This window comes from Octodon degus, unplaced genomic scaffold (genome assembly GCF_000260255.1).
Source record: "Octodon degus isolate 3935 unplaced genomic scaffold, OctDeg1.0 scaffold00067, whole genome shotgun sequence".
NCBI classification, from domain to species: domain Eukaryota; kingdom Metazoa; phylum Chordata; class Mammalia; order Rodentia; family Octodontidae; genus Octodon; species Octodon degus.
Window position 1 is genome coordinate 11,003,642 of NW_004524643.1, and position 18,848 is coordinate 11,022,489.

At 49.0% G+C, this 18,848-nt stretch overlaps 1 protein-coding gene across 1 annotated transcript in view; it reads left to right on the top strand.

The window, feature by feature from the left end:
- Nucleotides 1–18,848, top strand: part of Otog (otogelin) — an 84,826-nt gene that overhangs the window by 10,647 nt on the left and 55,331 nt on the right. Inside the window, exons 13-23 of the mRNA XM_004634954.2 lie at nt 302–410; nt 636–682; nt 1,097–1,242; nt 5,368–5,500; nt 6,365–6,542; nt 7,348–7,472; nt 8,312–8,524; nt 9,501–9,693; nt 11,246–11,320; nt 11,551–11,594; nt 12,797–12,950. Coding sequence (XP_004635011.2) covers nt 302–410; nt 636–682; nt 1,097–1,242; nt 5,368–5,500; nt 6,365–6,542; nt 7,348–7,472; nt 8,312–8,524; nt 9,501–9,693; nt 11,246–11,320; nt 11,551–11,594; nt 12,797–12,950 — 1,417 coding nt within the window. The remainder of the gene's footprint in view (nt 1–301; nt 411–635; nt 683–1,096; nt 1,243–5,367; nt 5,501–6,364; nt 6,543–7,347; nt 7,473–8,311; nt 8,525–9,500; nt 9,694–11,245; nt 11,321–11,550; nt 11,595–12,796; nt 12,951–18,848) is intronic.

Sequence of the window (18,848 nt, forward strand, 5' to 3'; positions counted from 1 at the left end):
TATGAGGGTACAAAGAAGAGACACAGGGAAGAGGTGGGGGGCTCCCAGGGGAAGGGGTACCCAAGCTGCTCTGAGACACACCACAGGCTTTTGAGGAGAAACTTGTTAGTATGCAGGTGGGCGTGGGCCTCTAGCAAAGGTCTGGCAGTGGGGTAATTGCCAGAAAGGGGTTCAGTTTAGAGGGGAGAGTTGGAAAGTGGGCTCAGGCATAAGGGGGTCTTTCTCATTGGCCATGAGAAATCACGGATAGCTCATGAATAGGGTCAGAGGTAATTTAAGTGGACCTTTGCTGTCACCCTAGGGCTGATCTTTGAGGATGGGGGCTGTGTGGCACCAGCCGAATGTCCCTGTGAATTCCGTGGGACACTGTACCCTCCTGGCTCTGTGGTGAAAGAAGACTGCAATGCCTGGTCTGTGTCCTCCTTCCCAGGGGGTGGTGTGGTGGTGGGAGCGGCTAAGGGGCTAGGGTGTCCCCTCAGGACTGTGCACTCTGGGTCAGGACCCCAGTGACATGGGGGCACTCACACAGCTCCCCGCCCCAGAGGACTGCATCAGATCCATTCCCCTGGGGCCTCTCTGATGTGGTAGCTAGTTGGGGCCTGTGGAGCGACCCCTGCCTTTGGTCTCTGTTCCAGCACATGCACCGCGGGCAAGTGGGTGTGCAGTACTGCTGTCTGCCCAGGTACGTCTGACATTCACCCTGCTTCTGCCTCCTCACCGGTTTCACAGGGCTTTGGACAGAGGTGCCCTGGGGGCTGGGCTTCCTGGATGGGGCACTCAGTTCCCTTGGATAAGCCTGCCTCTCCTTTATTTCCTCAGAGTCCCTGGTCCTAAGGGATGTCCCTAGTCCCTGTCAGGTGTGATTGGAGTGACCTACAGGTCTGAGGCCCTTCCTGAGCTTGGAGGACTGGGGCTAAGACTGGTCCCCAGACTCAGGACCTGGTGTCCCTTCGGAGGCAGGGCTGTGTCTCCAGGGCCAGCCCTGAAGAGAAGGCTTTTACCTGCCCTGGTTCTGGAGGATGAGGAGCTGGGCCTCCTCACAGGGGAGCCTGCAGGACACAGAGTCCTGGGACAGCAGCTTTTCTTTGTCCCTCAGCCGAATGCTCGGTGACTGGTGACATCCACTTCACGACCTTTGACGGCCGCCGCTATACTTTCCCTGCCACGTGCCAGTACATCCTGGCCAAGAGCCGCTCCTCAGGCACCTTCACGGTGACACTGCAGAACGCCCTGTGTGGTCTGGTAAGGATGGAGACCCTGGTCTAACTCAGCCGCTAGAGGGACTAGGATTTAGGGCAGATCCCCAGTCTCCGCATGTCCAGCTACCTGCAGCCTCTTGCTTAGGCAGAGCTGGGGCTTGGCCTCTGCCTCTGTACTGGTTGAGCCACCTCCCTTTCCTGGGCCTTGATGCTTTAAAGAAAACTCCAGAAAGGGTCTAATTCTACTCCCTTTTCTGTGCTTTATTGGATTGGGCTTTCAACATCTCTGCGTTTGTTCATTCAGCGAGCATTGATCACTGTGGTGCCACCTGCTGTCCTACGTCTTGGAGGCTGGGATGAGTTAGGTAGGGCTTGGCTCTCTTGGGCCTCACAGTTCGGAGTGTGAAGCAGGCGTGAACCTCTAACCCACTGTGTCATAGCAGGACGGGTTAGGTCTCCACAGATGAACTTCTTGCCGTTTTTGTTTCACTTGGGCATTGAGTGGTAGGGAGGGAGTGTATCAGGAAAGGCTTCCTGGAGGAGGAGACCCATGGGCTGTGTCCGCCTCCCATTAGCATCATTGAGAAGATGGTCACTGTGAAGCTCTGGGGTACATGTTGGCTTGCCTGTCTCTCTGTGGTGACCACATTGTCCCTGAGCTAGGTGCTGAGTCAACCCCACAAGCTCTGGTCTTCATAGCAGAGCAGAGGCTCACACCCACAGCCAGGAAGACATCCCCGCTCTTCCGGTGGCTTTGTACCAGCTTCCAGCCCCAAGGGCCCTGCTCCTAGGCAGTTGTCCCCTGAGCCAGCCCTCCCTGGCCCTGGAGATCCAGGCTGGACTGTGGACGAGGTAAAGCCTGGGCTTCCTCCTTCTTGTGGCCTGAGTGACCCTGCCTTTCTCTGCTGGAGAATGCCCCGGCCCACCCTCCTGCAATCTTTGTTAGGGAGACTGCTTGTTCTTAAGGTGAGGCTGCTTCTGTCACATCCGGGAGGTGACAAAACAGAGTGCAGGTGACATACATAGCCCAGCTGGGCTCCTCCCCATCAGCTGGCTCTTGACTGTTCCAACCGCTGAGGGCTGATGTGTCCCCACCTGCTTTGCTGCCGGACAACACCTCCTGTGACATCCCCTGTGCAATGAACCCACAGAGGCTGGCCTCCCGCCAGCTCTGCGCCCACCCCAAGAGGCCTACATAGGAGAGTCCGACTTTAATCTCTCTCTAGGAGCTCCTTCCCTGGCGGGCGGGACACTTGCATCCTCAGCTCATCCCGGGATGAGCTGTGTAGTCAAGGCTGTAAGAGCAAGTGCTGTGGAGGAAGAAAGAGTCCTGAATGTTACAAGAGCAGCGTAATTTAGGTCTTCTCAACTGAAAAAGCAGGAGAAATATATGTATAACCTATATGGTATGTACAGGTAAGAAAAAAAAGAGAAGAAATATGTGCATATAATCCTTTGGAAGTTGCATTTGTCAAAGCCCATATAACTTAGCACACACGATCTTAGCCCACAGAATCCAGGATTCACGCTCACGCTTTGTACTGTAAGGTTCTGCGGGCCTTGACAGTCAATGTATGTACACACGTCTATGAGTGTTTATGTAATGCTCTGTATTTATATGCACGGAACCTAAATTCACACTGACGTTGCAACTCCAAGCCGTTGGTGACCATAGGCAGCCTTCTCGCCCTTCCTTTGCTTACCTATAAATGGTTACTCCAACAGCGAACAATCTGACTTCCACCATTCACTGTCCCTTTACCTGATTGTTCAATTCCAGTATGCATGCATGGGAGGAATGGAGGGGTTAGGTTGCACTTACATGGGAAATTTTATGCAGTTCCTTACGCCTTTGGTCTTACAAACTTATTTCCAGTGTTGCTCAGGCAATTCCTACTCCCACGCTCCTCAGTGAGGTTGTGATATAGTTAGATTCTTTTGTTGTGATCTGCTTCCATCCTTGAAGCCCCTGCCCGAACTCCTATATGTTTTTGAAAAATTTGAAAAGATTAATGTCTACTCCTTATGCTGCTAAGCTCTGTGGGCTTTGACAAATGCAGCTTCCAAAATACTGCATACACGTTTTCCTCTATTTTTTTTTAAAATTCATACACATTAAAAAATCTATACCCCCCCAAAAAAAAATAAATAAATAAATAAATAAATAAATAAATAAATAAATAAAATAAAAAAATCTATACCCAACCAATAGCACCAGCCAAGTATTATTTGTGTATCTATTTTGAGTTATGGAGAAATTAAGTGACATTTTTATGTATTTAGTACAGGGCCTTCGGGGTCTACAGAGCCTCACTACATAGATCGGACTCATAGTGATTCTCCTGTTTTCAGCCTCCCAAGCACTGGGGTTACAGGTGCATGCCACCACACCCAGTCTCAATCGCTGTCTCAATGCACCCCAGGGTTGAGGCCAGCTCGGCATGCCGGGGATCAAACCCTGGCTGCTGCACTCTGCCTAAGCAGGTGCTTTAGACCACTGAGCTATCTGGCCAACCATCCCTAAATGACTTCTTAAAGGTCTCGCTGCTTTCAGTGACATCAAGACTTGATCTGAAACTTTGACTAAAGGGTGGGGGCTGTCTCCCCATGCCATCAACATTTCCAAAGGGGACTAGAGAGTGAGTGCATTAGGTAAAGAAGGTGCTGTTTTGGAAATAACTTTAAAGTGTTCCAGAGACTTCCTGTCCTTCTGGGAAGGAACTTGGAAGGAAGTTGTGACTTGTACAGTGGTTTTCAGAAACTTGGAAGCCCTATCAATGTCCCCATTTCACTGACTTCCTGTCACTCTCCTATATTATACTTATTCTGGTCCACAGTACTTAGGATAAATCCCTCAAATATTGCAAGGTTCTACCTAAGCGGGCCCTGCCTGTGTCTTGAGTCTTATCTTAATCCACTTTGCCCAGTAGACTCTGGTCATACTGGTCTTTTTTATGTCCCTAAATGCATTAAATGTTTTCTTGTGGGGAACTCTATGAGGTCTTAATCTGAATGTTTCCCTCTTTCCCTTCTTTTTTGCTCAGCCAGCTTCTATGTAGCTACAGATCTAGGCTCAAGTGTCACCTTTCTGTGCCTAAGTCTTCTGATTAGCAGCTGAGTCTCGCTATGTAGTTCAGGCTGATGTGGCCTCACTCTGTGGTCCAGGCTGGCCTCAAACTTGCAGTGGTCCTCTTGCCTCAGCTTCCCAAGTGCTGAGATTACAGGCATGAGCCATGATGCCCAGTTCAAAACGGTGGTGTTAACAGTACTCACCAGCTCAGATTGCCGTAAGGATTAAGTGAGTGAATGTAGATTAGCGAAGCATCTCAACACAGTAACTCCATTTTAAAGTTGATATAAATGCTTTTATTGATCTGAGTATTTTACATGATTCTCATCATTTCCTAGGATGGGTTTTCCTACCTCTGTGGACTGTTTGGTTTCTTCATATTTTTCCAGCACCTTTTCCCTGTGGCTTATAGCATTAGTCACAATTATAATTAAATAACCATGTAGTTACTTATTTAATATCTGTGGCTCACGTGAACATATGATCTCCTTGAGGGCAAGGATTCTGTTTTGCTTGCCACTCATCTGCAAAGCCCGGTGCGGGTGTTGCTTGCCCATGGTGGGCTTTCTTCGTGGGAATGATGGTGTGGGTGTCTTCCCGCAGAAAAGACCTATGGATGGTCCCAACATGTACGGCCCACTTCAGATGTGGGAAACCTGTGGCCAGGGAGTGCTAGCTGATTTCCTGCCTGGCTGTCAGTGGCATGAAGGATGTGCCACATAGAAAGAGCCACATAAGTGCACATAAAAGGAGAAGTTAAAATTCTGGGCAGTGGTTGGGTAGGGGAGGTCAGTGTTTCCAACGCTAGACTCCAGGCTATCCCTGCACTGCATTTTTAGACAACGTAGAACCAGGTGTTTGTTTTATTAGTGTTATCCCAGGTGTGCAATTAACTTTTTCCAATCTAAACTTCTGCCTGATCATTCTCCAGATCGGGGCACTGGTTAGGTGACCCCTGGTATCTTTCAAGGATCTGTCTGTCTGTCTCTGTGGGGCCTACCCCTCAAACTAAACTGAGTCCCTGCCTTTGGAGGAGTTTACTGGGGACAGCAGGACAGACTGACCAACTTTGGTCCACTGGTCTGTCTTTCTTTCTAGAACCAAGATGGAGCCTGTGTCCAGTCAGTGTCCGTGATTCTGCACCAGGACCCTCGGAGGCAGGTCACCTTGACCAAGGCAGGAGATATCCTCCTGTTGGACCAGTACAAGATCACCCCGCCCTACACAGATGGTATGGCTCAAGATGTTATGAGAGCTATTCTGGGATGGCTATTTGGGCCTCTTCTCTTGGTCTCCTCTGACCAAAAGAACTGCTGCATGGGCAAGAATTCACATTGTAGTGGTGAAGTGGGTCAGGCTAGGGGATACTTTGGTTCCAGGAGTGTGGATTTCTAAAATGTGTCTTTGTCCCCATGCCAACACAACAGTGGTCTCACAGCCATGTGATGGTTTCTTCTAGCATCAGGTCTTGGAGGGACCGTTTTCCTCCCTGTATTCAGTATTTGTTTATTACTCTTCCTGATTGCACAAGGGACTAATGGGAAGCTCATAAGAAACACATTTAACAGAAAAGACAAATCTATTGAGATGTAAAATCCAGAACAAAAGAAAATTTTTAAGAAAGGAAGGAAGGTCACTCAAAAAAGAATAGCTACTCAAGTTTGAGAAGAGTAGGGATACATCAGGCTTAAAACAACGTAGGAAATGGAAGCCATGAAAAACATGAAACTGGTTACAATTAGATCTAAAATTTACTACAGTTAAATCTGTGTTTGTTCAGTTGGTTTCCTGGTGACCATTCTGAAGCAGATAGATAGTTACATAATTCTCCTTGTGCTAGAGAGATCAAAGCTGTAACTGCTACCACTTGCTATTAAATTGCGCATCCCAGTCTGCATGGTGGGTTATTCTCATGTCCTGATTTTATCACCGAACAGGGGTTTCCTCAAGAGGCCCCAAACCGACTCTATGTCAGGCCTTCACTGGGTGTGGGCATGGGCCACACCGGTAGTGGTAGTGATGGTGGCAGTGATGTGGGTGGTAGTGTGTCAAGATGTGCACCGGCTGAACTTCTTCTTTCTGCTTCTGGGCCCAGATGCCTTTGAGATTCGGAGGCTGTCCTCTGTGTTCCTGCGGGTAAAGACCAACGTGGGTGTACGAGTGCTCTATGACAGAGAAGGGCTGAGGCTCTACCTACAAGTGGACCAGAGATGGGTGGAGGACACTGTGGGCCTCTGTGGCACCTTCAACGGCAACACTCAGGATGACTTCCTGTACGTGCTCTTAACCTGGAATTGGAAGGGGGCGAGGGATGAGCCTCTGATGGCCAATTATCCAGAGGCCTCACCAGAAAGTATGTTTGCTATGAGCCTGTACTGTGCATGGCACACATCATTAATTATTTAGTCCTCTACATTGAAACTGAAGTGTTTCTTTAAACCTGTAGTTCAATCTCCCATGTGCAGAAGAATCACACGGTGATTCTTATATGAACATAGTGGTGCCAGGCAGCCACTAGGGCTTGGTGACTCCTGAAGAGAAGTCACGTCCGAGAGGCGTGTTTGTCCCCCTTCACCTTTCCTTGCCAAAGGGTGTGCTAGGGAGTCTTCAGGGAGGGAAGAGAGACAAAGCTAGAGCCTGATGAGGCTTTGTAGTCTTCATAATGTCTCCATTTCTTTTCTGATGTGAGGAGCCCAGGGGGTGGGCACCGTAAGCCTTCAAGCCTAAGCCCATTTTGAGCTTTGGGACTGTCCATTGTGATATGTGAACGTGCACACCCGTAATTCTATGTGCTTGAACGTGGCTGTGGAGGCTACCTTGAGTATTAGCACGTCTGGAATATGTTTGTGCTCTGTGCACGTGTGGATGTGTGGGCGGTAAGGGCGTGTGCGGGCGGTACTCTGGGCGCATGCGGGTTACGCTTTTAAGTGAGTGCACGTGTGCATTGGGTGTGCTTGTGCTTCATCTGGACTGCATGTGTGCAATCTGAGCAAGCGAGTGCGTACCTGGGCAGACGCTCTTCGTGTTTCCTGGGTCCACATGGGCAAGTACCTGAATATGGCTGTGCCACGGCTGCAGGTCCCCAGTGGGCGTACCTGAGAACACCCCGCAACTCTTTGGCAACTCTTGGAAAACACTGTCTGCCTGCTCCCCGCTGGTCCCTGGCTCCCCGCTGGACCCCTGTGATGTGCACCTGCAAGCCGGTGAGGTGGAGCACAGGCACCAGGGAGCGGGTGGGGTCAGAAGCTTTGAGAGGTATAAGGAGGGGAACTCTGGGTTCAAGGATGCTGGCCTTTTATAGGAGAGGTGAGACAGCAGGGGCCCCAGGGAAGGGACAGGAGAGCAGTGAGGGCCGGATGAATAGGAAGCTTCGAGCTCTACCTTGTAGTCATGTACATTCACCTTTACACGGGATCCCTGAGCCCGAGGCAAAGGCCAGGGTCCCCACCAGCCTCTTCCCTCCCGCCCCTTCTCTTGCCCCCTTCTCTTCCTGCCCTCTGCTTTGCTCCGGCCACACCAGCTTCCCTGCTGCCCTTGTTGCTAGTCGGGTGCTGTCTTCCCGGGCCTCTGTGCTCCAGGGGCTTCCCTCCACAGTGCTGTGCCACGGGGGAGACACACGCCTCGCCTCCTGCCAAGTTTTACTCGCACACCACCTCCTCACTGAGGTCTTCTTGGCCGCCTGAGTGAAGATGGGAATCGCCTGTCCTACCCCACCTCACAATTCTGGTCCTTCCTACCCTCCTTTCACTCCTTAGATTCCTCACTTGGTCATTCGCTATATAAATTGTTTCATGGTTATCTTCTCTTATGAGAATGTAAGTTCCCTGAGGACAGGGCTTTTTCTGCGTTGTGTTCTCTACTGAGTCTGTCTCCAGCAGATAGATTCATACCTGGAACAAGGTATTGTCATTATAGGAATGCGCGCACACACACACACACACACACACACACACACACCTGAGTCATGGGGAGGGCGGGACAGGCTGTGTCCTGAGGCACTGGCAGTGCCACATCCTGACCAGGCCTGGCCCTCCTGCGCCAGCCTCCTATGCAGTGCAGGCCTGCAGTGTGCTCACTGGGGAGCTCTTCACCCCTTGTTCTGCATACTTGAGTCCTGTGCCCTACTTCGAGCAATGCCGCCGGGACACCTGTCGCTGTGGGCAGCCCTGCCTGTGTGCCACTCTGGCCCACTATGCCCACCTGTGCCAGCGCCATGGGCTTCCGGTTGACTTCCGTGCCCACCTGCCAGCCTGCGGTGAGTGCCCGCTGTGTGTGCTGTGGAAGGTGGGCTATGGGAGCCTGGGCCTTGGGCCCGGGAGCCCACTATCCCCTAGACTTTCCTTCAGGGTGCTTCCCCCAGACTCCTCCATCCTCACTGTCCCTCAGCCTGCTCCTCCTCCTGTGCACTCCACCTCTGCCTGGGGCCCCTGTCACTTGTCACCTAGGATGTGACACTCAGAACTTCTTCTCTAACCTTCACCTCAGTCCATCTCCAGGGCCTGTCGACCTGGCTGATTCCAATGCACCCACTTCTTAACACTTCCTCTGTCACCGGCTTCATCAGAGCCACCTCACAGCAGCAGACGGAGCTCAGAGGCCCTCAGACTTTAGGGCTTGCATGGCTTAGCATGCACAGGTCACCCTACCCTGGCTCCCCTCCTCCCAGGTCTCAGTCCTCTGTGTGCCTCAGCCCTGGCATGTGCTCAACTGTCAGGGAGCTTTTAGCTGAGATATAGAATAAATGTAAGAGGCACTGTCCAGGGAGTCAGGAGACCTGGGTCCGGCCCTGCAGGTCACTTGCTATTTGTCCCTGTGCAAGACCATGTTTCTGTCTGAACCACTTTCTCCAGGGATGATGAGACAGAACCAGTGGTTTTTGGTGGTAGCTGCACATCATGACACCTTTGATTTTTTAAAAAATGCACACATCTGGGCCACATCCAGGATCAACTAAACCAACTTATCTGGCTGTGGGGCCAGATGTCAGATTCCTTTCAAAGTTCCCCAGGAGGCCTGACCCCGTGGGAGGCCCTATATCTGACTGTTCTAATGTAGAATCGGGGGACTCTGGAACCAGACCTAGATTCAGATCCTTTGACCTTGACCTGTGATGTGACCTTGGGCAAGCATCTTGGTTTCTTTGGTTCTCATTTCTCCCCATCAGGATGACAGCAGCACCCCACAGTTGTGGAGATGACAGAAACAAAACACTGTCCCCTTTCCACTTGCAGCACTGTCCTGCAAGGCCACTAAGGAATATAGACCCTGTGTGGCCCTGTGTGGACAAACCTGCCAGGACCTGGCCAGCTCTGAGGCTTGTGGGGTTGATGGCAGTGGTGACTTCAGCAGGGACGAGTGTGTGGAGGGCTGTGCCTGCCCCCTGGACACCTATCTGGACACCCAAGCTGACCTCTGTGTTCCTAGGTAAGTGGGCCAACGTGGCCTTTGGTCAGGTGGAGAGATGAGGCATCTGAGATGGGGGAGTTGTACTGAGCCCTTTGTGTCCCTGCTGCATGTCACAGTGGCAGGCCACATCCTGGCGGGTAAGATGAATTGGGACCCTTCCTATGGGCCTCCCTCCCAGGCCTGCCCCTGGCTCTGGCTCTTCAGGCCACTCTAGGTTGCTTCCAACAAGAGAGGGTAACCTGCATAGTGAGGGGATCATCCTCTCTTCACCTCCTCTCCAATTCTACAAATATTTATTTGTGTCCTAGTAAGTTCCACCCATTTTTAGGGAGTCTTGCCCTGGTGAGCTCACTTTCTAAGGTCACAAGGTAAACATCTAAAAGAACACATCAGGAAGGGGAGGGTGGTGGTGAGCTACTATGAAGCCTGAGTAAGTGGAGTGAGGACGAGTGGTCCTGCACTGTTATGTACATGAGGTGAGCCCAGGGCAGGGCCCATCTCTGGAGGTGATAGCTGAGAAGGGACCTGAGGGACAAGAAGAGGGCTCTAGGCTGAGCCCTAGGTCTTTAGGCTGAGAGGACAGCCTAAAACCAGCTTGAGCTTCCAACTGGAGAGCAGAATGGGAAGAGAGAGTAGGCAGTGACCCCACATGACCCAGGGCAACTCACAAGGCCTTCGGTGACCTCCTGGCCTCGGTTTCTCCCCCTGGAAATGACACACTGATTGGAGGTTTTCAAGTGTAGGGAAAGCAAATGGGAATCACTCAGAGCCTGTGTTTTGAAAAGCTTTTATTGTGCCCCTTCTTAAGAGCCTGATGTGCACTCCACCCAGATACGCACCCCATCCCTTCTGATGGCCTGTGGCCAACAAGAGGCCTCTGTGGTCCTCTAGGAGAGAAGGTAGATGAGAAGCCCTGGGGTTGGGTGGGCTCAGGCGTCCTTCTAGGCCTGGCCCGCTCTGCTCCAAGACCTGCATGTGCCCAGCGTTGGCAGGTGCACTGGGAGGTGTGTGAGGAGGAGACACAGCCTGTGCCACAGAGAAAGCAGAGAAGTCTCAAGAGACAGCGTGAGAATCCCGGCTTCTGGGATCCCTAGAGATAATGAGATAATGCCCAGGAGGGCCTAGCTAGGTGTCCCTACCAGTGCCAAAACATTTAATGATCAGTATGGCACAAGGCAGAACAGTGGGTGTGGATGACCGGCGCCGCTGCACCAGGACACCACATCAGCAGAATTCCTGCCCACCCCAATAAGGCTTGGGGTCCAGAAGTGAAGTCCTGTTCTTACCACTCACCCTGTCTTCTGACCAAATGGGGTTATTTTCATGAGGTGACAGAGAGCAATGGGGCTGTCCTGGTCTAAGTTTAGTGATGGCCCTGAACCTGAGATCTAGTCCTGACCTCTGTTCCAGATGGCTGCCTTTCCCTCTTCCGTGTCCCAGGTCCTAGTAGGTGCCTTTACTTCTCTGTGTCCCGGTGTTCCTGGCTGGCTAAGGGTGGTTCTCTTTCTGTGGTAGTCTCTACCCCAGGTCCCAAGTCTGCTTACTTTTTCCCTGTTACTGATTTTTGCAGGAACCAGTGCTCCTGCCACTTTCAAGGAGTGGACTATCCCCCCGGGGACAGTGACATCCCATCCTTGGGCCACTGGTGAGCTCCCTGGACACCAGCCTCATTGTCCTTACTTTAAATGGAAGCTGCTGATTGCAGACAATATAGCTGAGTGGAGCTTTCCACAAAGTGACACTTACCTCCCTGTGCAGTGGGTGGAGGACAGTCAATGGGGCTGTCGATGGCACCCTCACAGTGACCTGAGGGTGGTGATATGGGTCCTGCAGTGAGTGGGTTGCTTAACCCCAGTGCACCCCCCCCCCCCACAGCCACTGCAAAGATGGAATCATGAGCTGTGACAGCAGAGCCCCAGGTAAGTGTCACTGGTAACTACTTGGAAAGGGAAGTAGGGGGCTGGAGTTCCTATCACGATGGGGGAAGCCCAGACCAGCTCCTGCCCTGCCCTGGGCCTTCTGGGTGGAGGGTGGCATTGGGAAGCCCTGTCCCAACCTCAGCTCCACCCTGAACATCTGGGGTATCTCCACTTCCCCTGGGTCTTGGATCTTCTCAGTGTGAAGAGCAAGTGTCTACTGATGCCACATCTATACAGCCCAGTGGTGGATCAGCCTGTGGAGGGCTTGGAGGTGGGGTAGGGCTTGGGGTTGGAGAACAGTCAGGCAGGTGGTGAACAAAAGGGATTTGAGGTTCAAGGAATATGAGTTCAAATCCGGAGGAGCCCTCAGCGACTGTGCAATCTTGGGTAACTCACTTTACTCTTTGAACCTTTGCTTCCTCTTTTGTAGATAACCTAGGTTCCTACACCCTCACCCATGTTTTGTGTGGATTTCTGACTATGTTTTTCCTTTGGCCGCTTTGGTTTTAGATTTCTGGCTTCTTTAGAACATGGTTGTTTCTTTTTCTCTGCCCCATTCCAGCCTGGGCATGGATTTCAGCTGCTTTTTATTGATTTCCCTGAAAATATAAAGTACAAATGTGCCAGGGGTGGGGGAGAGACAGAGACAGAGACAGAGACAGAGACAGAGACAGAGACAGACAGAGGAAGGTGGGGGAGGAAGGGAGGGAGAGGGAGAGAGGGAGAGAGGGAGAGAGGGAGAGAGGGAGAGAGAGGTTTATGTCACAGAAATACAGGTGACAGGAAATTGACTCTCCCTGTTGTTAAAGCCTTCCAGCCACTCTGCCACGCTGCTTGGCTGTCCTCTTTCTGGCTTCTCTCCTGGTCCCTTACTCCATGACATTTCTTTTTTAAATCCATGACATTTTTGAAAGCAGAAGTAGCTTTGCTCCATTGTATGGAAAGGGGGGAGGTAATGAAGCCCACAGAATGTTTTCAGGATTAAGTAAGAGAGTACACAGCTGGCACCTAGTGCTGAACCTGGTGTGAGGACATTTTTACTAACGGGTCCTGGTAGTGCCCCTCTTTCCCCCATGACACTTGTATGGGAACAAGGACTGCCTCAGGAACAGCCCACCTCTCCGTGTCTCTTCCAGGCCTCTCCAGTCACCCCGCAGCACAAACCCAGGCTCAGGGCTGCAACATCCCCTCTTTTCTTCCAGCGGCAGCCTGCCCGGTGGGCCAGGTCTTTGTGAACTGCAGTGACATGCACGCAGACCCCGAGCTAAGCAGGGAGAGGACGTGTGAGCAGCAGCTGCTGAACCTGAGTGTGGCGGCCCGCGGCCCCTGCCTGTCTGGCTGTGCCTGTCCCCAGGGGTAAGGACCCACGTTGCTATAGTCTCTCCGTCCTAAAGTCTGCTGGACTGCAGCAGGGAAGGGCCTGCAGGGAGGCACTAGCTCGGAGCAGCCTTGACACCAGTGGCAAGCCTGGGAGAGAGCAGAAGCTTGAGGACCCAACCGGGAGGGCTTCTGCCTGGCTCTGCGCTTCCCTGGTGATCTTGAATGAGGGAAGCACCAAGGCTCTCAGCCACTCTCACTTGGAGAATGGAAGCAGTGGCGATGCCCGCACCTTACCACATGGGTCAAGTGAGGCTCCCAGGTGGAAGCGTGGACTCGGGAGTCTCTCCAGAGCGATCAGTGGGTTAGAGACCTTGCGAGGGAAGCCCATGGTTTGGTCTCCTCATCTTCCCTGCACAGAGGGAAGAGATCAGTTCTGAGCAGATCCCCTAGGTAAAGGGCTAGTGCCCCTGGAGCACCCAAGAGAGAAAGGCTCCACCCAGTGAAAACAATCCTCTGGCCAAATCCTGAAACGCTGCTGTTTGCACCACGCTTGAGCTCCAGGAGTTAGGTCTCAGCTGTGCCTCCCATGCACTCTGTATGCACAGGGGGCTGAGGGGCCCGCACCCAGCTCTGCCAGTCAGTGATCGTCCCCAGTGTGGGCCAAAGGGACCACTGGGCAGGTCATGCACCAGACTGTGCTTAGCCTTATGCAGAGATTAGTGGTCAGCTGGGAGTCCTGGCCTCGGCCTGGCAGCCATGGAAGATAGGGTGAGGCTCAGGACTTCTAGGTGGGAAGGAAAGGGGACAGAGTTTTGCTGTTGTAGGACACTTTGATATTGTTCACTTCTTAATTTTAGAGCAACTGTGGAAGAGAAAAGGTATAAAACCCCATGCTCACTTTGCAGAGGAAGAGAGCAGGGGGAACATAGAGGGAAGTCAACTGTCCCAGGGACCAGGGCTCATACCCAAGTCTCCTTACCCCAAATCTGTCCCTTGCCCAGCTAAGTCTGATTCTGAAAGGTCTGGGTTCTGGTCCTCTACACAGAGCTCACCGTGTTGATTGCATCTCTTCTTGGGCCACAGAGTCCATAGTGGACCTGCATGAGGTCCCAAGGCCTGACCTCCTGCTACCACACAGGCCCCAGACCTTGTAAGAAAGTCTTTGTTACCAAAGACCTCCTGGGGCATCATCTTGCATGTGCAAGCTCGCCTCAACCTGAAGTCAGAAGGATTCAGGACTCTGGGGTCAGGAACACGGTGCCAAGGAGGACTGGCCCCTCTGCAGGCCCCTTGGTTCAGCCCATACGTCGAGAGCTGTGTCAAATGCCCTCTAAGGATCCTGAGCACATTCCACAGGGGCTCACCAAAAGGAAATTGTCACAGACTCCATTAGCAAGGGAAGGGCAGGTGTTTCCCACCACCCTGGAGTGTCCCCTTGCTGGAAGGGACTCTCAGATATGCCTGGTAATTTCTTTACTGACTTCTGGACCCTCAGGTCACCTCTGGGCCCTCAACCTTTGAGTGCTGGGCATTGTTCCAAAGGACACTGAGCCATTGTGAGTGTTGGTGCTGTCTGTGCCACTCCACATTTCTTTGTGTCTAGGTGCTGGCCCTGGAGCCACTGGCCATGAAGCCCCATGGTTAGAGCACAGACTGAGGCCAGCCCTGAATGGTGGCTGAATGTTGGCCTACTGGGTGGAGCAAACCCTGAGTGGATCTCTGTCCTCTCTTCTGTGAAAGGCACACAGTAAACACTCTGTGAGCAGATGGCTTTCTTTCCTCAACTGGGTCCCATGAACTTGCAAGTGTACCCCTAGGGGATCCTAGAAGGAGCAGTTTCCTGAAAAAGGAGAGGATACTCTGCAAATTGAGAGCCAGTGAGGAAAAGCAAGAGCCTCAGGTCTTTCCTGTACTTCCCTGTGGTGGGAACATGGCAAATCTGCTGAGGACAAGCAGTGAGTGGTAGGCAACCGGTGAGAGTGAGGACACCACAGAAAGTGGCTAGTGTCAGCGTTAAGGCTGAGGGCCAGTCTGTTGGTGTCTGATACAATTGTGAGGGAAAGGGGGGGCAAGGGACAATATTTATTATATGTGTACTTGGTTCTGGGCACTGTGCCCAGGTCTATAATTATGATTAGATGTTCATAGTGACCTTAGGAGGAAGACGCGTTCATCCACATTTTGTGTGTGGATAAACAGGATTATGAGTTAATTGGCTTCAGGTAGCATATAATGGATGTTTTTTTTTTCTCCTGCCTCCCACAACCACAATGAAATGTTGGCAATGGAATTAAAGTGTATAAATTCTCAGGGTCAAAGAGAAAGGAGTAAGGGTGACAGTGGCACAAGATGGGGCAATACCTGTTGAGGAGCCCATTTGACCCCACTGAGCAGAGACTGACAGCTTGTGGAGAGAGAGGGCTGGGGAGAAACAGCTGCTGTGAGGTGGTCCTCAGGGGCTGCAGCTGCAGGCACTTGGAAGGGTGGTGGATGGAAGATGGGGAGACAAAAGTCTGTGTAAGGAGCAGATCACATTTAAGGTCCCTTCCTAAACCCAGTGGAGACCCTTTCCTAGCCCATCCAATAGGGAAGAGGTACAGCAAAACCAAATCAGTCACTTTGATCTCAGAGGCCCTGAGAAGGGTATGGCGCAGAGCGAAGAGGAAGGCTGAGCACTCTTCTCCGGCTTCGTTCCCACGATGGTGGTGTGGAGACTGCATTCTAGTCTAGAGAGGAAAGGAGATTCTTCTCTCAGAAACTTGGTTGGGCCAAGAGATGAACCAAACCGAACAGTCAATAATGTCAAAACCGATGGTTTTGATTTTCCAAATGAAAGAGCAGGTCCCACTTAAATTGGAATTTCTTTAGGTCAGTATCACACTCGTGATTTCTGAGGCTTTGTAGCCTTAAACTCTGGAAGCAATAGGCTTCCCGCTTTGTTCGTACCCAAAGTTGTTCGACCTTCCAAATTTCCATGTAAATTCAGAATCAGCTTGTCAAATTTTCTTCGTTTGTTCATTTGTTCCTTCCTTCCTTCCTTCCTTCCTTCCTTCCTTCCTTCCTTCCTTCCATCCTTCTTTGTAGTACTGAGGGCTGAGCACATAGCCTTTTCACTGGACTACATTGCAACCTATTAATTAATTAGTTAATTAATTTAGAGACAGGGTCCCAGTAAGTCACTAAGTTGCCCAGGCCAGGCTTGAATTTATGGTCATCCTGCTTCAGCCTCCCAGAGTGCTGATATTATAGGCATACACCACCAATCCTAGTTTAGTTTGTCATTTTTTAACAAAAATTTTTGGTGAGATTTGATTGGGTTTGTGTTAAACCTACAGGTCATTCAAGGGGAGAACTGACAACACCAAAGAGCTTTAATCCACAAGCATGGAATTATTTCCCCACTTCCTTGGTATTTTTTCATTTCTCTCATTAATGTTCCCTAGTTTTCACATAAGGTTTGGCATTTTGCCATTGAGTTTATTCATAGGTAGTTTAGTGTTCTTAGTTGGTATTTTCTTTTCTTTCTTTCTTTCTTTCTTTTCTTTTCTTTTTCTTTTTTTTTTTTGAGAGGTTCTCATTACATAATGCAGGCTGGCTTGCATCTCCCTGGTCCCCCGAACTCACTATGTAATCCATGCTATCTTGAACTTGTGCCAATCCTGTCTCAGCCTCCAAAGTACCAGGATTATGGGCAGATGCCACAACACCCAACTTTAGTTGATATTATGCATTTTTTAAATTAATTTTGGTTTTTTTCATTCTGGGAGTATAGGAATACTTTTGTGCACTAGCCTGGCATTCTGCAAGTTTGCAAATTTGCTTGCTTAGTCTTAATGGCCTTTTGTAGGTTCCTTAAGATTTCAGTGTATGATCATGTCATCTGGAATAAAAATAATTTTTCACCTTTATTTCTAATCTTCATACATTTTTCCTTGTCTTATTGTACTAGATATGATTTCTATTTTCCAATAGAAATGGTAGAAGTAAAATTGTTGCTTTTTCTTCATTTTAGGGTAAAGCAATCATTCCCTCACCATTAGTAATAATATTAGTATTAAAGGTTTTTTAATATGCCATTTACCAGATTTTTTTTCTAGTACACTGAGAGCTTTTGTAATAAGTAGACATTGAATGACACTTTATTTAGATTGGCAAATTATGGAAGTTGTTTTCTAATATGAAACTAGCTTTGCATTCCTGGAATAAACTCAGTCATGAGATATTATTTAATATTCTGTGTTCATTAACCACTAGGAAGAATGTATGCAATGTGTTAATTATTGAAACTGTCCTACCAATTTGGTTTGAAACTGTCTCATTGCTATTTGTTTCTCAATAAAATTATGGAAAAAAAATTTAAAAAAACAAAACTGGGGCAAGAAAAAAAAGATGTAGGCACTGTTATTAAAGTAATTTTGTTTTGGTAGTCTTTGGTCTCAGGTATGACTCACCCAAGCACTGTTCCCAAACTCTTCCTGGTTAAGATAGCCATTTAAAGATGAATCTTTAAATACTTTGCAGCAATTACCTGGCTCAGTTGGGTAATTTCTGGCTGACGGAGCCCTGAGGTTCATTACATACGTATTTCCTTAATTGTGTTATCGTGCCTTAATTTTCTTATTTAAACAAGCCTTTTCCTATGGAACATCTCATATCACATATGCAAAAAGTGTGTAGCCACGGAACTACAAGAAGATTGGGAGGTAAATAAGCTCAAAGTTTTCCAGGATGCAAACTAATTTTAGAAATGATCTGCTCACTAATGTCTGCTCTTCTAACTGGTTTTTGCCCACGAAGGAGCCAGGCAAATGCCGGCCTTAGGACTTATGCTTTGATTTCTCTAGTGATTTCCTAAAAAGACCTCTATTAAACTCAGTCTTCTCAAAAAAAAATATTCTATGTTCATAGAGATTTTGGTCTACGATTTTTTTCCTGAAATGTCTCTGTTTGATTTTGTTATCATTGCAGTGTTGGACTTACACAATGAGTTGGGAAGTATTATCTTCTTTTCAAGTTTTTTGGAAGAGTTTGCTTAGAATTGCTATCATTTCTTAAATGCTTGATAAAGTTTACTACTCTAGAGAAATTTTAACTTCAAATTCAGTTTCTCTAATACACCAGGGTTATTCAATTTCTATTCCTCTTTGATGAATTTTCCTAGTTTGTATCATTTAAGGAATTCATCCATCCCACCTAAGCAGTTGCATTTGTTGGCTTAACACTGTAATTCTATTCTCTTGTTTTCCCGTTAATGCCTGTAGGATCTGTAGTTATTGCACCTCTTTTTAATCTTGATATTGGTGTTTTTCTTTATTCTCTCCTTTTTATTATTTTATCTGGGGATTTATCAATTTTATTAGAACTACGATCGGAGGTTAGCAATTACTCCTTTTACTAGATTAGTTTTTATCTTTACTCTGTTATGTAATATATGCCAGAATTTTGAGTTTTCTGCAGTTTCATTATCATGTATCTAGGTATTGAGGGGTTTTTTTTTTTGTGTGTGTGTGTGTGTGTGTTGTGCTCAGAGCTCACTGAGTATCATCGAAATTGATAAGAGTTCAACCATTATTTTCTCCAAATGTTTTATTTCCCCACTGATTTCTGTGGGATTCCAATTATACTTCTCTTGGAGTACCTAATATCTCATAAGTCAATGAAAATCTGTTTTTCTCCCTAGCCTTTCTTCTTCATATTGAACTGTTTCTTTCATCCTGCTTCAGGCTTACTAATCTTTGCTTCTGAAATATTTAGTTTTCTGTTATGTTTTTTTAGCAAAATATTCACTGAATGTTGTTTTTCAGAATTTCCTTTTTAGAAATAGTTGTTAAGTCCCTGAGACTCTCACAGAGGTCACTCATTTCTTCTTCTTCTTCTTCTTCTTCTTCTTCTTCTTCTTCTTCTTCTTCTTCTTCTTCTTCTTCTTCTTCTTCT